General features: G+C 42.3%; 1 protein-coding gene across 16 annotated transcripts in view; it reads right to left on the bottom strand.

Annotated features, from left to right (window-relative positions):
- The window catches only part of HERC1 (HECT and RLD domain containing E3 ubiquitin protein ligase family member 1), a 179,786-nt gene that overhangs the window by 5,112 nt on the left and 155,394 nt on the right, over positions 1-19,280 (bottom strand). For all 16 annotated transcript variants that reach the window (XM_057303693.1, XM_057303702.1, XM_057303700.1 and 13 more), the window contains 16 exons: positions 18,214-18,507; positions 16,550-16,615; positions 16,282-16,407; positions 14,884-15,022; positions 13,660-13,841; positions 12,799-12,954; positions 11,949-12,071; positions 10,809-10,911; positions 9,072-9,241; positions 7,559-7,697; positions 5,085-5,254; positions 3,879-4,048; positions 3,436-3,601; positions 2,541-2,617; positions 1,493-1,745; positions 652-804 (listed from right to left, as the gene is read on the bottom strand). In XM_057303693.1, coding sequence (XP_057159676.1) covers positions 652-804; positions 1,493-1,745; positions 2,541-2,617; positions 3,436-3,601; positions 3,879-4,048; positions 5,085-5,254; positions 7,559-7,697; positions 9,072-9,241; positions 10,809-10,911; positions 11,949-12,071; positions 12,799-12,954; positions 13,660-13,841; positions 14,884-15,022; positions 16,282-16,407; positions 16,550-16,615; positions 18,214-18,507 — 2,487 coding nt within the window. The remainder of the gene's footprint in view (positions 1-651; positions 805-1,492; positions 1,746-2,540; positions 2,618-3,435; positions 3,602-3,878; positions 4,049-5,084; positions 5,255-7,558; positions 7,698-9,071; positions 9,242-10,808; positions 10,912-11,948; positions 12,072-12,798; positions 12,955-13,659; positions 13,842-14,883; positions 15,023-16,281; positions 16,408-16,549; positions 16,616-18,213; positions 18,508-19,280) is intronic.

Genomic DNA, 19,280 nt, shown 5'->3' on the forward strand with positions numbered 1-19,280 from the left:
TACACACGCACGTTTATATATATATACATATAAATAATATAATGCATTCTTCACTCAAAGTCTTACAAGCTAACTGAAGAAACAAGATCCAAACTCTGTGGCCTAGTTCTTAGACCACAACACAGAAGTATTATGGTATCGTGAGAAATTTCTAAGTAACAAAAAAAAAATTTCTACAGGCTATGGACTTGGAGAAAAGCTGGTCTGTGGAGGAGAGGCATTTTCAGCTGAGGCCTGAAGGGACTGCAGCAGGAGGGGGAAAGAGGCACTCACATGGGACTGCAAGACCAGAGTTTAGGGGTTGATTTGCATGGGTCCTGACCGACCCAACTGGAGTGGGGACACTGGGTTGGGAACATTAAGAGATGAAGACAAGCAAGACTGAGGATGAGTGAGAAGGCAGGGTCTAAAGGCCTGGGTGAGTGCTTGGCCTCAATCCAACCAGTGACAATTCAGAGCTGTCCTAAGGCCTTGAGTAAGGAGACAGGAAACCCAGAGGTAAGGCCTGAAAAGTCTCTGAACAGGGGCTGAAAGATAGATACAAATTAACTGACACGGTAGTTCATACACCCAAATTCAGCAGTAACCAGTTAGCTCTTGTTTGAAGACAACTGCAAACACTGACATGCATGTCCCAATGTCTCAGCTCACCTGTCGGTCCATTTCATGAAGTCGATATTCTATGGCCCTCTCCACATACTCCTTCCTGTTGGAAAATGTCAGTGGGATACTATTTCCCCCAGGGATTATTGGAACCATTTTGCCATCAGCGCTCTGGCCAACAAAAGAATCAAGAGGAATCATCTGAGGAAAGAAAAAAATTTTTTTTTACTTAAAAAAAGTACATTATGCACAAATATAGCAAAAAAATAACATTATTAAGAATTTTGGGAATAGGGTGGTGCAGTCAGTTAAGCATCGGACTCTTGGTTTCGGCTCTGGTCCTGATCTCAGGGTCATGGGATTGAACCCAGCATCGGGCTCCGCACTCAGTGCAGTCTGCTTGGGATTCTCTCTCTCCTTCTCCCTCTACCCCTCCCACTCGTGCTCGCACTCTCTCTCTCCTTCTCTCGTATAAATAAATAAATCTTAAAAAAAAAAAAAAGAATTTTCAGGATAAAAACAAGGAATCGAGGTAGCTAACTGTGCCACTTAGTCAGAAGGGAACGCGCTGACTCATCTGGCTGTAGTTAATAATTTCTCTGTCCTCAAACCAGGTTTGACGAACTCTGGGCCCCCCAGGCCGCCCTCTCCAACTGGGTTCCCCTGCTCGTCCATCCGCAGGCAGAGGATGGACCGAGGAGGAGGGAGCAGCAGCGGGGCGCTGGTGCCAACCCTGCCCATGAACAGCTCTTTAAACCTCCGGGGCTGAGCTGCCAGGACAGCAACGGGACACGCTGTGAGTCGCTATCACACAGCAAAGGGAAGACTACACCTGAGTTTTCCACAGAAAAACTCTGGTCTAGCAGAATATGGACTGGCCAAGATTTACCTCATGGAAACTCTCCTCGGTGATCCCACTGTCTTCAATGTGAAGAATGCTGTTGAGGGTCTGCACGTAGAGCAGGTCCACCTCCTCCAGGTCTTCCAGAGTGAGTGGGACACAGCACAGCTGCTTCCACACCAGAGGGGCCAAGTGGAGGTCCAGAGGCTTCTTTGTGCGAATGGCAACCCCCATTAAAATTCCCAAGAACTTAAACTGCATTAAGTGTTCGTCAAGGCAGGCAGAGGGGTTAAAAAGGAACCTGCAAAATTGAAGGAAATGCTTCAAATAAAACTGTCCTCATTTCTATTGGAAATAAGTTATCAGACAGCTACAGCATTAGTCCAGGCCTGGGCTGTGCAATATGGTAGTCACTTGCCAGATGGGGCTACTCAAATTAATTAAATAAAATGTAATGGAGCTCTTCAGGGACTCTAACCACATTTCAAGTGCCCAACAGCCACACGTGCCTGAAGCCTACTCTTTTGGAGATCACAGGGACCATATTCTGAATTATTTTCAGAAGAACCATAAAAGAGCAACTGAATGGTCCATTAGTCCCTGAGCTACCTGCTCCAGGATGCCCTATTTCCTAAAATCATTTCATTTGATCATTTACAAGTCCATGAAGCAGGATCCAAAATTCAAGGTTTGGCAAATATGGGCATAACACAAAACTGCTAATACTAAGTGCTGTGACTTGACAGCATATCAAATCTTCCTGATGATTCTGATGCAGAGAATTCTTTGCGGGGACGTCACGCGGGCCTTCAGAAACACAAAATAAGTCAGGTTTCATTATCAAGTCTGGGTTTCCCTTACCCCTCAATATTATCGGTGAGTTGGTCCCATAATAGAGACATGATGGAAGTGCCTCAGTTTCCTTACCTGTGAAAAGGGAGTAATAATAGTCCCCACTCCTTTGGGTTCTAATGAGGATTCAGTGGGATAATATATGTAGAGCACTCAGAGCAGTGCCTGGCGCACAGCTAGTACTCAGTAAGTGAGCCATCATTATCACCGGAGACAGTCAGTAAGCTCTTGATGACCGTCTTACCTATCCCGATTGTAGCCCACTTCTGCGGTAGCATTGGGAGAGGGTATGAGAAGGTCAACAATACCAGTTTCAAGTTCCTGTAAAAGAAAGAGCAGTTTTTTGAGAAATGACAATCAAATGTATCACAAGAACAAGCTAATCACATTAAAGATCACACTGAAGAGAGATTATTTTGAGGAATGTATGCTATGGGACAGCCCGCCATCTCTATAATTTTTGTGGCTTTAATTTAAAATGAGATTACAAACATCCCCCATGTAGAAAATAGCCTGCAGTATGCAGAACTAAGATAAGAAAGTCAATCCAGGGCAGGAGCTGGGGTATCTGTGAGCAGGGTATGGTAATATTCAAACAGACCCAACAGACAATAGCCAAAAGTTACTCTAGTCACAGGACTTATTAGAAAAATCCTGCTACTAGGCAAAGCAGGAAGGGTCAGAGTTGACCTGGAAGCAAAGTTGCCACATTAGACACCAAATAAGAAATGGTCCAAACTCTTAGTATTTGTTTTTCAATTCCACTAGAGCGTGGGAGTTGTACTTCATTCTAAAAGCACCAGAATTCTCAGAGCACATGGGGGGTCCTGGATTTGTCAATTACATAAAGGTAAATATGTGTCATCACTGTTTCCTCTGCCAGTATCAGGGCAAGATGGTCGGTCACTGGTGGAGAATCAGGCACTGACGTGTACTCAGTAAGGTATCTTCACACGTCATGTCACAAGCCCTTGCTGTAATTCACCTATGCGTCACCAGCAGCATGATTTTTATGTAAGGCTCACAAATGCTTCCTTGCTACACTCACACGAACATGTCAGACAGAGTAGTCACTGGAAATGGTAAAACAGCCACCACCCGTACAGATGGCTCAGCAGGGGGACACCACATGAATATACCTGGCACATCTCTGTGATCGTGTCATCAAACACTCCCCCAGCGTCATCGGCCCCTTCTCCAACCAGCTTCACCTTCCACGCTCGCGAGGGCAGACGGAGGTCTGATGCATTCAGTTTAACTACTTGTCTTGCTATTTGGACAAAGATGGGCTTACACTTCCGTCCTCTTCAAAAGAAAGGGAAAACAGAATGAAATCCTAATCTCCCTAACTTTCCCAAACCACCACTTGAAGGTATCTTCCCATCACTGAGCGGACAAGCCAGGTTGTAACAACAGCCGAACAGTGTGCTGGGCCCACCGCGACCACACTGGGTACTAAGGTAAGCACTGTTACTCTCCTAGTTTGCAACCCAGGAAGCTAAACCTCACAGAGATTAGTTAGTAACCACATTCATCTAAAAAAGTGCTAGCTAGCTGGTGAAACATACACACATCTGCTAACCTGGTTGATATCCTCTTTACAGTAATTTGAGGTCCATAGTTTTTGCCTTGCACCATGGTCTTTCCTATGGAGCGCACCATCGGGAGGGTGTAGACTCTTGGGGCTAACAAAGGCCGAAGCTGTCCCTGGACAATGCCCCATGTGCCAGCATTGTAGTGAGACGTGCTGCTCTGTAACAGAAAGGGAGCTTACCAGAGATGGTACACTCTAAGGCTTACCAGAAAGAACACTTCTCACTTTTAGAAAATAATTCTTTTTGATTTAAAAGCATAAACCTGGATAGCAGTAACTATTAATAACTTTTAAAAAATATTTTTGCTGATAAAATATATGATTATTATTTTTTAAAACTTGGAAAATACAGAAAAGGACCCATACACGTGTACACACGGACTCCTCTACAACGTCCATGATCACTGTCATCTGTTTCCCTCCAGTTCCCTTCCATGTGTGCAGACAAACATTTCTCACATTGTTGAGAACACACTATGCGATTTTCTGCTGCTTTTCTCGCTTAACTTTTTATCAAAAACATTTCTCCCGCTAATTACAAACAGTTTTCTAACATTCTGTTCAGCGCTGCACAGTATTCTGCTGCCTGGCTGATTACCTATCTCTAACAATGATCTGTCCAAGCTCTCATATGCCCCATGATGGGTTTCCCAAGGATTTCTAACAGTTTTACAAACTGATACGCATTTTGGCAGGCACACTGACACATTACACAAACAAACAAACATAGCCAGCTTGCTTTCTTCCTAAATTACCAGGCTGTGCTATAAAGATGGTCAAATCAGCCAAATTTATTTGTCTCCCCCACGGGACCGAGAATGCTCATTTGTGAGGCCATCAGGAAGTCTCCGTGATGCGTCAGACTCATCTACAGAGCCACCGTGACAGTGGTGCTAACACCTGTGTGTGCCCGAGTTTTAAAATCACACATCGGACTTTATAGAAAATACATGTTTAACCATTCATATTTCCTTGAGCTCTGGACAAACCACAAATAGAAGGAAGACTACTCTGTGTCTGGCAGCACAGTCCCCGGTATCTGGACTATCCCTAAACTAGCAGTAAAATGGAAACGGAACTGCTGCCTTTTTTACATCTCTCGGGAGCTGAGGGTAAAAAGTATTAGCCACGGAAGAATACTCCTGGGACCTGCTCAGCACGTCATGGGTAGTGCTTCCCAAGCCAGCACATTACCTGGTTGTTAGGGCTGAGGTTCAGCAGCCTCCAGGACGAGTACATGAGGTCAGAGAAGTGGTACAGCAGCCGGAGCCGGGCCCTCGCGCTGTGGATGCTCACCTCCCTGAGTGCCCCGTACTGGGGGGGCACGGCGTCGGGCAGGCCCAGCTGCAGGGGCACGGACACACCTGCCCGGAGAGCAAGCACACTCTTGTAAAGGAAAATGCACTGTTCTCATTTTCAGTATTTTGAATTTTCAAAGACACAGAGAAGTTGAGATAAGTATACAATGAACACCCATTCCTATGACCTAAATGCTAGAAATATTTGCCTATATTTGCTTCATCACATATTTATCAGTTCTCTCCATCAATTCATCTTTATGTTTTGATGCACATGTGTTGGTTTTTAAGACATCTTTTTAAATTTATCATTATGGAAATTTTTTTTTTTTTAATTTAGTTTCCCATTTAACTATGGAACTTAAACAGTTCCTTCACAAAAGAACAAAAAAAGGGGCACCCGGGTGGCTCAGTCAGTTAAGCGTCCACCTTCGGCTCATCCCAGGATCAAGCCCCATATCAGGCTCCCTGCGTGGCGGGGAGCCTGCTTCTCTCCCTCTGCCCCTCTCCCTTGCTCATGTTGTCTCTCTTTCTCTCTCTCTCTTTCAAATAAATAAATAAAATCTTAAAAAAAGGAACAAAAACAAAAAAAGCAAATCCTTCCTTTTGTATTCGATAGCTGCCATCTTCATAAAACATAAGATGTGAGCCAGGACTAGGTAGGCGATTCTGGAAAATGGAAATGGGCAACTCAGCAGTCACCTCCCACACTTACTAGGATCTGACAGAAAGGGACCATGATGAGTGCATGATTCATGAAGGCTTTGTACTGTGAGAATAAGAGCTCGTAGAAGCAAAGACTAGAAGCCAAGACTGTATTCATGGTTAGCCTCTTATTAAAAACTTACAGAGTAAACCTACAACACTCACCTTATTTGAGTTTCATGTAAAGATTTGTACAGCTCAATTCCAGTTTATTTTTATTCTCAATTAATTTCATTAATACTATTAATAAAAGCTAACATTTATTGAGTATTTCTATGTGCTGAGCACTATTCTAAGAGCTTCACGCAAATTGCTTCATTTAATCCTATAGCTCTTTGCAACAGGGGCTAGTATCATCCCATTTTACAGACAAGGAAACGGTGTCTTAAGATCACTCAGCTTGTAAGTGGAGAAGCTAGGATTCGACCCTGGCAACATGGCTCCAGGTCTGGACTTTAGCCACCACACTGCAGAGCCTCTCTCCTGAAGTGGGAGTGAGATCTCTGTAAGATGAAGAGGACCCTGAGTACCTGAAACTGTCAGTGTGTGAGCAGCACTGCTCATTCTGGACGCTGCTCATCAGACAACGTCTCCTGCTTGTTTGGAATCTACTTGGTAGTCCTAATTTGCTCCTTTAGGGTATTTGAAAGAAAAAAATCTCTATGACTGAGTCTTTCCCAAGGACTGAGAAGCAGAGGTCAGCAAAAAGGGAAGAGAACGCTGAGTTCCCATGCATAAGGTTGCTTCAAGGAAACTAGTCCCGGACACACCAGAGGAGAGTATAAAAAAAGGGCTTAAGGGCCTGAGAGAGAAACAGCCCAAATGTAATGAAATGTGCAAGGAATGATAAATGCCCCATTGGAAGACGGAGCCAATCTGGAGAGTACTCAGTAGAATGTGAGGTACATAAATACACATTTTATTTTCTTCATATCTTTTTTTTAAAGATTTTATTTATTTGAGAGAAAGAGAGAGAGCACAAGCCAGAGGCAGAAGCAGACTCCCTGCTGAGCAGGCAGCCAGTTGTGGGGCTCAATCCAGGACCCCTGAGATCATGACCTGAGCCGAAGGCGAACACTTACCTGACTGAGCCACCCAGGTGCCCCTTTATTATCCTTCTGTAGCTCTACAAGGATTGCACAATAAACAAAAAGGGAGAAACTGCCTGTCAGTTCTATTACATGTGGGAGTAAAATGGCAACATTTTTTTCCCTTTTCTTTCTTTTTTTTTTTTCCGCTGTGCCAATGCACAGAAAACATCATGCTTCAAATGGTTAACTGGGGTGAAGACTCTGACAAATGGTCTCAGACCTCTGAATCTTTATTCTTAATAGCAGGCCTTAGAAAACTATGATTTATCACTTCTTTTATGTATGAAAAATTACTTAGTTGCTGCTCTAAAATTATACATTTTTGCTTGCCTAAGTGATATACTTTCTTCTTTCGGGGGTGCAGAGAGGAAGTGCTCTGTGATGAAGTCTGCAGGAGAATCACCTGCTACAAAAGTATTTACAGTGCCGGTAGCACAAAGAGCGCTCTGGCTGTGTGCGGGGGCCTGGTGGGTTCAGCATGATGCCTGGGTGCAGTCCGAAACTGGCAAGCAGACAGTGCGGCTGGGGGCCACTACAGGAGAAGCTGAAGGAGCACGGATATTTCATCTCTCACCCGGTGCTCTCGGCGGGACAGGCGGTGCTGTCCAGGCAGCACTGTGGCAGCGGCCAGCTGAGATCTGCCGAACATTTTTCCCTTGCAAAACTGTTACCAGGGTTGGTTCTCGAACGTGGTTGGTGTGGCCTAAGCCAAGCTGGGAATAAATTACAAAAGCAGAGAGTCAATTAACAAGAGGAAGAGAGGAAGTCAGGATGATGCTATCTGCCTTAGGTGGTAGCAGATGTAAATATCTATACCAAGCAATGGCATCAAAATAACGAAATTAATTCTGATTATCTCTATCGGAATAGTCCTCAGAGCTCAGACTGTCTCCTAAAAACTTAGGTGCAACAAGGCCATTCCAAATCTAGCAGGTGAGTCTTAATGATGGAACACATCCTTGGTTTCCACTTCTAGAGGGGAAATAATTCTTGGAAAGTTAAAAGAGTAACAGAATCATCTATAGAGCTTTTATTTAAAACACATCGATTTCCTTTTAACATGGACTGTCTGGGTAACAATAAATAAACAATTATAAAAACATACACAGAAGCAGAATCTCATTTCCAGATCTCTGTTCTTAGGGCGTGAGTGGGATACCCAGTGTTCCAGCGGCTAAAGAGCTCAGCACCATTAGGGAAGACCATGTCAAGCCCTGCCGGCGAACTGCCTCGGGCGTCTTCAGCAACAACTCTCTTCTCATTAAGACAATACATAAGTACAACCATAATGACAAGCAGCTTCCTCATCTGTTAACATAGCGATGAGGTGACCACAGAGTCAAACTGAGGCTACTATGAATAACAATGGAGACCTTGAGCTTGAGGGGCTCCTGGCTCTGTGGGCAGACAGACCCAGAGAAGATTTATGGAGGAAGGGGATGTGGCTCTGCATGCAGGGCTGAAAGCCACTGTAGCAGCAGGCATCCCAGACATCTCCCACCCAAATCTTTCCCTCTTTCATATATAGGGTAGGCTGAACACATCAACTTCTTGAATCTTCTCTCCACCTCTCAGAGGCTCAGTTTATTCCTCTGTAGAGTGGGGATGATAAGATTTCCTACACAAACACAAATATACTACGTACAGTACTATGTTCTATTATTTAATATAAAAGTATTATTGTTTCATTCTTTTCATGTTCCAGATCAACTGATGCTCCCAGGACCTAATCTCACATATTACCGCAGTAAAAACAATGATGATGATAGTAGCAAATACCAGTAAAGTGCTGCTTACTATGTGCCAGGCCCTTAACGAGTGTAGACACACACATATACTCAGTTAATTCCCTTAATCACTTTGCTATACCATCAGATTTTTTTTCAAACCACGGTATAATATTTACTTGGCCACAGTCAAGAGAGAGACATAAACACCTGGATTCACAAATAAATCTGTCCCATGGCAAAGTGATGTGTGTGAGGCATTGTGGTAGATCTTATGAGTTTCCTAGCTTATCCTTTTCCCAAATGAGGAACACTATCAGAATTTTAGAATATGAGAGGACAAGCAAGATAAATATTTACCTGCCCTTCTGAATTGCTCCCCCAGGCATATACATCTCCAGTTGATGCCAAAGCAAGTGTGTGCTCAGCTCCAACGGCCACATCTTCGATGACCACGCCAGCCAGAACAGGGATCTGCTGTGGTCGATTATGATTGCGAGCACGCCCCTCTGGCAAGCCTATCAAGCGATCTGAAAAAACAGTTAAGAGGAAATTTATGGATGGGACACAACAGTCCTTTTGTGTTTTCTAATGAGTCATTTAACTTTTCTGGTGGAATGATAATAACTATTTAACCCATGATGGCAGAAGCTGCCATTCTGGTACGGTATACTGGATCCTGAGTGAATGAAGTTTGAAACAATACCTTTGCAAAATGTCACAGACTCCTTATTTATGAAATAAATGAATCTAAAATTAGCAGCTTATTTCAAACCAAGAGGCACCTCCAGTATCCTCCTATTTGAGAGGACTGGCACGTAGGTAAGAAAGATCTGACAGTTCTTGCATTCTAAGGAAAGAGATCACTCAACTTGTCTTGTCCTCAAACTTCCAGCCAACCTCTCCTTTACCTTTGCTGCCAAGCTTCTAGAAAGTGCAGGCCAGCCCCTGTTGCCCCACATCCTCTAGAACTATTCGGCGTGGCCACCTTCTGCAGCCTGCCTTCCACTCTCACCACTGCACTGAGGCTATATTCTCAAAAAAGCCGCGAGGAGCTCCCAACTGCCTACGGCAGCAGCCTCTTCTCAGGCTCCGGCCCCCAGAGCCCAGCATAAGCTTCTGCTGATCTGGCCTCAGTGCCTCCTATCCCACAGAGACTCTGCACTATCCTGGCTCACTGGCTACCTCTCTCTCCACTCCTTTCAAAGCCAACTCTCCTGAGTCCTCTTTCTGTGCTCACCTGCCCTTTACTCACATTCCCCAGAGTTCTATGCACTTCTTTTTTTATTCTACACTCTCTCCCTGAGGTTCTTAGAGCCTATTAACATGGTTTTAAATACTGTCATTATGGTAATCTACATCTCTATAACCAATCTCTTTGGAGTTCCAGATCCAATTCCCCAATAACTTGCTAGACATCTCTATGCATATACCTAGAGTATTCAGCCCCAATTCAGTATGACCAAAACTAAGTTCCTTACCTAGTTCCCCAAAACCAGCTCCCTGTCCTCAGTTAGTAACATCGTTGTTCTTCCAAGACTAGAAACCTCACTCATGACTTATTTCTTCCCCTTCCTCGTATCTGCCTTATACCCTTCTCGGTCACTACAGCTTGCCAAGAAGTTCTACTGAAGAAGGTGAGTATATTGCCAGGGAATCACACCGTGGATGCTTGGATTAAGAACCCACTCAAGATCTGAACCCCGAATGCCTATGAATTCCTAAGACCTGAACCTCCATTCCCTGGAAGGGCTGGGGAATTAGACAGGATCCAGAGGCGTGCTGGTGGTCAGAAGTGTTTACGGCAGCACAGTGCAGGCAGCAGAAAGCAGGACGGGAAGGGCTTTGGCGGGGATCCTGCTAGCAGAGCGAAGGCTCTGGCATGCGAGGCCATCAATGGGGAGGAGAGCTTGTCCTTATGACAAAGTTCAGGAAAGAGGAGAAAAGTAGCTAGTGAATGAAGGTCATAGTGGCCATTCATTACCCAAAACAAAAAATAATTCTATTAAGAGCACTTTCTATAAAACTGGAAGGCAAATGTTTCTATAATACATGTACACACGACACAAGCAATGTAATGCCTGGAAAATGCCTTACCTTGACCAAAGGTATACACATGACCATCTTTGGTCAGTGCAACAGAAAACTGAGTTCCACAAGCAACCTTTTTTATTCCAATTCCACAAAGGACATCAACTTTCTACAAAATATAAGTATAAGGCACATACTTTAAAAAGGAAAATAAAACACTTTTGAATTTGCCTACTAGTATTTATATATAAACTCAAGGACTATCTTCTAATAAAAATACTAATCATCACTTACCTATTTCCACCCAAAACCGCACTCCTAAATGATATTTTCTCATACTGCTCTACAAATTACCTGAATTTGTGGGAGGGAGTGTTGAGGAGGGGCATTTGACTAAAATCCCCAGGACCTCATGTGAGTGGAATCATTTCCTGCGCAACAGAGACCAAAGAGAATCCTGTAGCCTTTTAAACAATACTATGAGTCCATGTAAAGCCATGGGCTGCTCCCAGCTAGACTTTTTCTACTTTCAGAAGTGATAATAACTGCTTTATATGTGCCCCCAGAGATGGCTTCCTGGCTTTCCACATACCTAGCTGAATATTCACTAGTCTAGCTATCAATATATTACAGATTATATGCAATAGGGCATCTGGAGTTGAATATACATTAAATATTTGTAAATAATGCCGCTTGTTAAATGTGTTAGGAAAACCCACTGAAAGATCTGCACAGAAGTTCTTCTGCAGAGCCAAGAAATCTTCTATAATGTGAATATTAGCTTCTTATTATTTCCTTTTTTGTTATTTTTTGAAAGGAGGCACATACCCTATAAATTAGGGGTAATAATCAGCTAAAATGGCAGCCGCAAGCAGAAGGATACAAAAGATTGTTCAAGGTTCCCTCCCTCAGACACCCTGGAGATATGTCGATAACTATTTCTTCTCTAACATGGGAGACAATCCTACGTTGCTCAGCCTGCGTATGGGGACAAAGGCTTACCCTTGCACAATTTTTACATCCAGTTTAGTGATTAACGGCTTATTTAAAATCAAGATCTAGAATGCTGGACATTTAAAAGTAAGCAATAGAAACTTCTAAACTTCATTATGAATTACCAAAATGTTAAAGGTAAATTACTTCCAACTAAAAAGAGGCACTGACGTAGACCAAAACTACATTGTCTAGAGTAAAGACAATACTGACCTGAGGGGAAGATTTTGCAGTAGAATTTCCTAAGCCTAGTTTTCCATAGTCCCCATCTCCAAAAGCCCACACCATGGAGCCATCCGCCGATACTGCCAAAGTGTGGTTTAAGCCACAAGCCACCTAAAGAAATAACAGGGTATTCAGTAAGGCAAAATCATAGCACCTAAACCATATACCTGTTTCTGGGATTCTTTTTCTCCACTTCAGTGAAAAACTTGGCTATATATATTTATTTTAATTTCAGTGCCTTCTGCATATGTTAAAATGTGTCAATAAGAAAAAATTCCTAATGTCCACAAATGAAAAAATAACTTTTTTCTTCAAGGCAAAATCCTTCAAATATCTGTGGCTAACTTAGAATTAGAGAGTATAAAAGAGGAAAGGTACATAATGAGTCAAAATACATCAGAGACAGCCTAAGGAATGATACAGAAAATGATAAAAATATCTCCTTATTAGGAGGTCATCTCACTGTGTACAGGACAAGTACTGCTTAAGAGCAGCAGTACCAATGATGCTGCGACTCTGCCATCTCCTTCCAAACTCCCAGACAGTGGTCACAGAGATCTGTATGGTTTAAAGGTTTGCATCAAGGTGCATTGCGGAGGGGGTTTTAAAACATTTGCATCCTGAATTAAGGCTCTCATTGGCCAAATATGACTTAAAATGTGAATTTTTCACATTGGGAAAAAAAATCATGAAGAATTATCAAGTAGGCCAAACAAAATGTATGTGAGGGTAAGCACAACTGATGATTCTAGTCTTCTTTAAAGGACAGTGTCTCAGTGCACACAGAGGAAATAAGAAACTATGACCAGATGGAACATATTATTGACTTATTCCGTGCCTGTCCAATCTGATATCCCTCCAGTGCAGTCACTCTCTCTGGAAGCTTTTTGTTAGAGGTGTTTCCAAGACCCAGACGACCGTAGTCACCATTGCCAAAAGTAAACAGTTTGCCATCTGAAGTTACCACTGCTGAGTGCTTGAAGCCACAAGACATCTACAGACAGAACAAAGGAGAACACAAATTTTAAGAAGAGGGTACACTAAGAAAGAATGAAATCAGTCATTTTTGGTTATTAATATAGTAATAAACTTCACTGACAACTCAGGGTCTTCAAGACCAGTATATCCTACCTGCCCAAGTGGCCCTCCTGCTTCCCCAAGCTTGGTCTCCTCATCACCCTCAGGAAGACCAAGCTAACCAGCCTACCCTAGAAGAACTGCTGCTGTGCTTCGGCTGTGTACAGATGATCTGGACTACATGCAAAAGTAAATGGAAATTCTGTGTGAACTCTCCAGTGCTATGCAATTTTATAATATCATCTTAGATCACTAGTTGATTTTCCAGAATATGCATATGAACTCAACATTTGTAACAATAATATAAATGTTAAGCTCTGCATTCAACCTGTCACTGTATCAAGAACTATGGGGCAGGAGCTAAACCCTACTGTGTTTCTTCCAAGCACCTGAAGTACCCCAGCTTGGGCCAACCAGCTGGCTCAAGAAAAGGGAGTCCGTTCTATTAGCAAAGCCCTTTCAAACTTCTAATAAACTCAAGAATAAGCAACCAAAAACAGTGGATCTCTTGTAATAACTCATAATATATTTTTACTATATTTCCTGTTAACTAAATTGAGAACACTATTCAACAACTAGGATGTTTATATTCAAAGGCAAACTGATCCACGTCCTGCCTGACCTGCACCACTTCTTCTCCTTGTAAGGCCTCGATCTGCCTGGGGCGCCGCTGCCTGTCGCTGTTCCCGTGGCCGAGTTTGCCATAATCACCATCTCCCCAGCTAAAGACCTCTCCACTTTCAGTCAGGGCCATTGAGTGCCCATCAGAACCACAAGAAGTCACCAGCTGGGTCACCACAAATCCTGGAACAGAGCAGAAAGCCAACAACAATCATTGGATGGTAAAACTCTTTACTTGCAGCTGCTACAGAATACTCTTAGCATGGAAAAACACCAAAACTGTATTATAGAAATAAAAACAATGTCTTTCATTTTAAGTCAAACTTGAAGCCATAACCTAGTAAATTAGGAGCAGTCACGTAAAGTGATGATGACAAGGAAGAAAAAGAGGGTGACAGAAACAGGTATAGTCATCAAGGCCTATGTAATAGCCACTCCTAGAAATGCTTTACCTAGAATGTCTCCTTTTCTACTTTCACATAGAACCTATGAGGCAGATATTATCATCACCACTTATACAAATGGGTTTAACCGAGTCACAAAGAGGGCTAGTCCAGCTTGTGCAAGGTCCTAGAGGCCGGATGCAGTAGTACTGGATAGGAATCCTGCCCTCCCATCCCCACTGCTGTGCTCTGGGAGGAAGAGATCTCAAGGAAGAGGAGTTAGAACTATTTCGGAATTGGTTCTGAATTCATTACTTGTGTGCTTTTACTTCAAAAACCCTCCTTGCTCTCTTTGTAGGCTCTGGAGTCAGTAAAAGTTGACTTAAGAAACAAACCAGGAGCTCCTGCAGTGGATTCTCCAGAGGTATTCTTTCTCAAGTCAGAGAACTCTGACAGAGATGCCCTATGAAGTCTTTACTACATTTGTACATTTCCATATAAACTGATTTCTACTTTTTAGGAAACACATATATGATTATTACTGCTATTAATAGTTGCCTAATTACAGTTTTGCAATTTTAAAGAGTTTGTTTACAACCTTCAGTGGGTCTTAAAATAGTTGTTTACATCACTGAATTCTAGTACTGCCATGATAAATAGCTTGCAAAATAACATAGCTTAAAATATGGAAAGCAGGCTGTATATTCTAAATGAGAATCTAAAGAAGTGAAAACCCTCTATGGCTTTATCTAGCAAACGTTTGAGACGAGTTCCAACATAAGCTAACATTCCTATAGTTAGGCCATAGTTTCTGACCAGCTTTTAACTGAGGATAATTTTACCTTGTAGGGCTGAAATTACTGTCAGCACATGAAGGTCATCTGAATTTCCTTGTCCCAATCTGCCATAACTTCCTTCCCCACAAGCCAACACTGTGCCATTGGCCTGGATGACAAAGGTACAATTCTGACCACATATGACCTAGTATAAAAACACACAAATATATTACCCTTCATTATATAGCTTTAACACTTAAAATGATTCTATGCATACCTTAGGATACCTTTATTAATTCTTCTATCCTTTCACTAAAGAGGATGGGTTGATATAATTATGGGTTTCCTACAAGTTCTTGATTATTATTAAACTGCTTACTTAAAGAGATGTATGAGGCTCACTGGACTATTTAAAATCATTTAGGAACTATCTTATCTACGGGATTTCAGCCAATTGTGCAGAGTTTATTTATTTTTTATTTATTTTAAAGATTTTTTTTATTTGAGAGAGAATGTGCGTGCGCATATGAGCAGGGGTGGGGGTTCAGAGAGAGAGAAGGAGAGAGTATGGAGCAAACTCTGCACTGAGTGTGGAGCCCAATGCAGGGCTCAATGTCACAACACCGAGACAATGACCAGAGCTGAAATCAAGAGTCGGACACTTAACTGACTGAGCTACCCAGGTGCCCCAATTGTGCAGTTTATTTTTTTTGAAGATTTTTTTATCTATTTGTCAGAGAGAGAGAGAGAGCATAAGCAGGGGGAATGCCAGGCAGAGGGAGAAGCAGGCTCCCCGCGGAGCAAGGAGCCCGATAGGGGACCCAATCGCAGGACCCGGGATCATGACATGAGCCAAAGGCAGATGCTTAACTGACTGAGCCACCAAGGTGTCCCAGAGTTTAAATAATAACACTAACAACAAAACAAACAGAAAGAGGAAAGGGGGATGGGGAAATATTAAAGACTGGCTAGAGATCATCAAGAAGCAGAAAGCTGAGGGGATATACAAAAGAAAGAGGAGTGCATCCTGGGTCTTACTAAGGCGGAGAAGAATGGAAGAGAAAGCAGTGGCCTGAGAAAGGGTGTGGTAATATACTACCATGACTATTAGAGGAGGAGAGGGGTGTCAATGAAATCTAGCTAAAGATCCCTGTAAGTTAATGACCACAAAACAGAATCAATAATTAGGAGTATATTAACTTCTATAAATAGGTACTAGGCAGGCCTAATCCATCATGATGTTAATTCATTACACTTGAAAGCAAGAAAAATTTAGAAACTTATTTACAAAATTTAAGACTGATAAAAACCCTAGAAACCTTTATTTAGAAGCTATACATCATGACTTTGTTTAGTTATTCCTCACAACAGATTACACAATGGACAAACTTTATCTGACAGCAAGGAAATCAGAATTGTTAGAGTTCCCAAGTTTCTTCCTCACTTCTTTACCCTGTTAGTTACCTGCTGGGCCTGTGAGAATGAGGGAGCTGCTGCAGGGACCATTACATTTCTTCCCGCTTCTGCCAGCTGTCCATGCCTGCCAGCACCCCACAGGTAGACATCACATTTACCTCCCAGGTGCCAGTCCTAGAAAACCACATTCATCTCAAAGTTAGATTCAACCATTCATTCAAACATGTGCCAGCCTCTATAGGAGACACCAGGTTACAAACAAGCATTTAGTATCAGAAGATTTAATGAGAACCACCATATAGTTATCTTTACTGACCTCAGGTCTGGAAGTTGCCCAAGACATAATTTGTTCATCCATGCCATTAATCCATTTACTGTTATCCTGCAAGACACAGCAAACATCAGGGTGAATCTTGCTTAATCAAGATTCATCTGTGTTTTTTTAGGGGGAAAAAAAAGCCCCTCCAACATGGGGCCTGAACTCAGGACCCTGAGGTCAAGACCTGAGCTGAGATCAAGAGTTGGATGTTTAATGGACCGAGCCACCCAGGTGCCCCAAGATTTATCTGTTATTAATTAACAACTAAGTCTTCTTTCCATAAAAGAACTTAGTAAATACTATAAGAAAAATTTTTTAATACTATAAGAAATCAAGAGCAGTTTTATAATTATGCCAAACTTGACTATGCATTGTTAGTATTTCCCTTTATCATAAACACTTTACAATCCACTGTCACTATCACATTGGTGATTCAAAGTTAACCATCTAGGTTTTCTGAGCACAAACAGGTACAAGGTCACGTGCAGGAGTCACCACCCCGAGAACTCGCTGTACAGCAGGCAGGTCACTTCGTCTTTCTACACTTCAATTTCCTCATCTAGAAAATGACAGATTTGGGGCAAACAGGCTCAGAAGGACACCACTTCTTTTTAAAAAGATTTTATTTATTTATTTGAGGGAGAGAGTACATAAGCGAGTGCAGAGGGAGAGGGAGGAGCAGACTCCTCGTTGAGCAGGGAGCCCGATGTGGGACTCGATCCCAGGACCCCGAGATCATAACCTGAATTGAAGGCAGACGCTTTACCAACTGAGCCACCCAGGCACCCCAGAAGGACACTTCTTAGTTAAAATTGTATTTTAGGGGCTCCTGGGTGGCTCGGTCGGTTAAGCATCTGCCTTTGGCTCAGGTCATGATCTTGGGGTCCTGGGATCAAGCCCCATGGCAGGCTCCCTGCTCAGCGAGGAGTCTGCTTCTCCCTCTCTTCCCACTCATGCTTGCTCTATCTTTGTCTCTCTCTCAAATAAATAAAATCTTCTAAAAAAATAAAATTGCATTTTCTTTATAGCTATATAAAGAAATAATCTATATTTAGATAATTTCCCTCAATTCACATTTGTCTTATATCTATATTTTTGTATTCGAATGTATGTATATGTAAATCTTAACTAAGTAAATAGGCTGTTGGATCAAGCATTGGCCTGCTCTGTCCGCACAGGTATCTCGTCTACATCACAGTCTCTACATCTGGATGCCCCCAAATACAATCAAAGAAATGACAACTGGAATGCTCTTCTATATTCTCATTTTATGGTGATTAAAACATGATTAAAGTGTCAAAGAATTTAGAATCTCTATGTGGAATAAGTCCCCCGAGATGACCCAGGAAAAGATGTTAAAATACGTATAAATCAGGTATACACAAGGAACCTATGGACAAAAAGTGAGAAAATACGGGACTATGTCACTGAAAGCCAACAAGCTTACAGAAGCTTCACAGTTCTCATATAAGCAATCTTTGTCACCACAGAGGACCGCTGTAAGACTGAAAGTGACTATCTGAAAGCAAAATATTTTAAGTTTCTCTGAAGGCACGCTTCTAGCTATCCAAGCTAGGAAATACCTACTGAATGTCTGCTACTTGCTAAACACCCATGATGCAATCTCCGCTGAGGACAGTAGCAGCTCATATGGTGCTTACCATTAGGAATGTAAGTTCATCCTCTGGAACAGGCTCTAGATCAGGAACAGTAAACGATTCTGGAAACTGTGCTCCATTGGTCAGGGCTTCGGCAGCCTTTATGGTGGTTGAGAAACATTCTAACCAGGCCCACTCATTTGGATTCCAGGATGCCGGGTCAGGGAGGCAGTTCTGGTGGTGCGGTGGCACTGGAGGACTACATAACAGCTGATCCAGATGCAGTCCCACGGCAAGGGAAGCCAGACATTGCATGTAGGGGCTGTGAACAAGCTGGTCGCCGCAAACCACATGAGGCTAAGAGGAAATACAAGAATGTTAAATTGAAGAGCCTGTACCAAATATTATAAATTAACCTACTGTATTCTGAAAACCCATAATTGTATCTTTTTAATTTACTGGTTTTTTTACACCTGAAACTAATATTACTCTGTATGTTAACTAAGTGGAATTTAAACAAGAAGTTAAAAAAACAAAAACAACAAAAAATTTATTGTTTTTTATGATTTTTACTTTGAAATTATTTTAGATACACAGAAAGTTACAGAGATAATACAGAGAATTCCTGTAAATCCTTCATAACAACTTATATAACCAAGAAATTAATACCGGATACAGTATCAACTGAGCCACAGAACTTTATTTGCTTTTCCCACTAGTGCCCCTTTTCTGCACCAGAATCCAATGCAGGACATCACATGCATTTAGCAGTGTATTTTCACTACAGTTTTTCATGAAGAATAATAATAATAATAAGCAGGTAACTAAACCATGACCTGCTCCCTTCTCACATTTCCTCCTTTACAAGAAAATCCTGGTAGCCATCAAGGGAGATCCCTCTTCCATGGCCCTCCCTAACTGTGGCAGAGCAACTCTGTGAGACGCTGAGTGATTCAGAAAAGAAAACCTGGGCAAATGCATCAGTGAAGTTAACCGGATATAGTAACAGCTGATTGTATTAATGTAGCTTGGCCAAAAAAAGAAGGAAAAAACCCCAAAGAGCTCTGCCTAGGGGCAGCACACTGTGACTACTGAGGGCTGGAAGACCGACTACACAGGACCACAGCCTG

Source organism: Ursus arctos, unplaced genomic scaffold, assembly GCF_023065955.2.
Source record: "Ursus arctos isolate Adak ecotype North America unplaced genomic scaffold, UrsArc2.0 scaffold_28, whole genome shotgun sequence".
Taxonomy (NCBI): Eukaryota; Metazoa; Chordata; class Mammalia; order Carnivora; family Ursidae; genus Ursus; species Ursus arctos.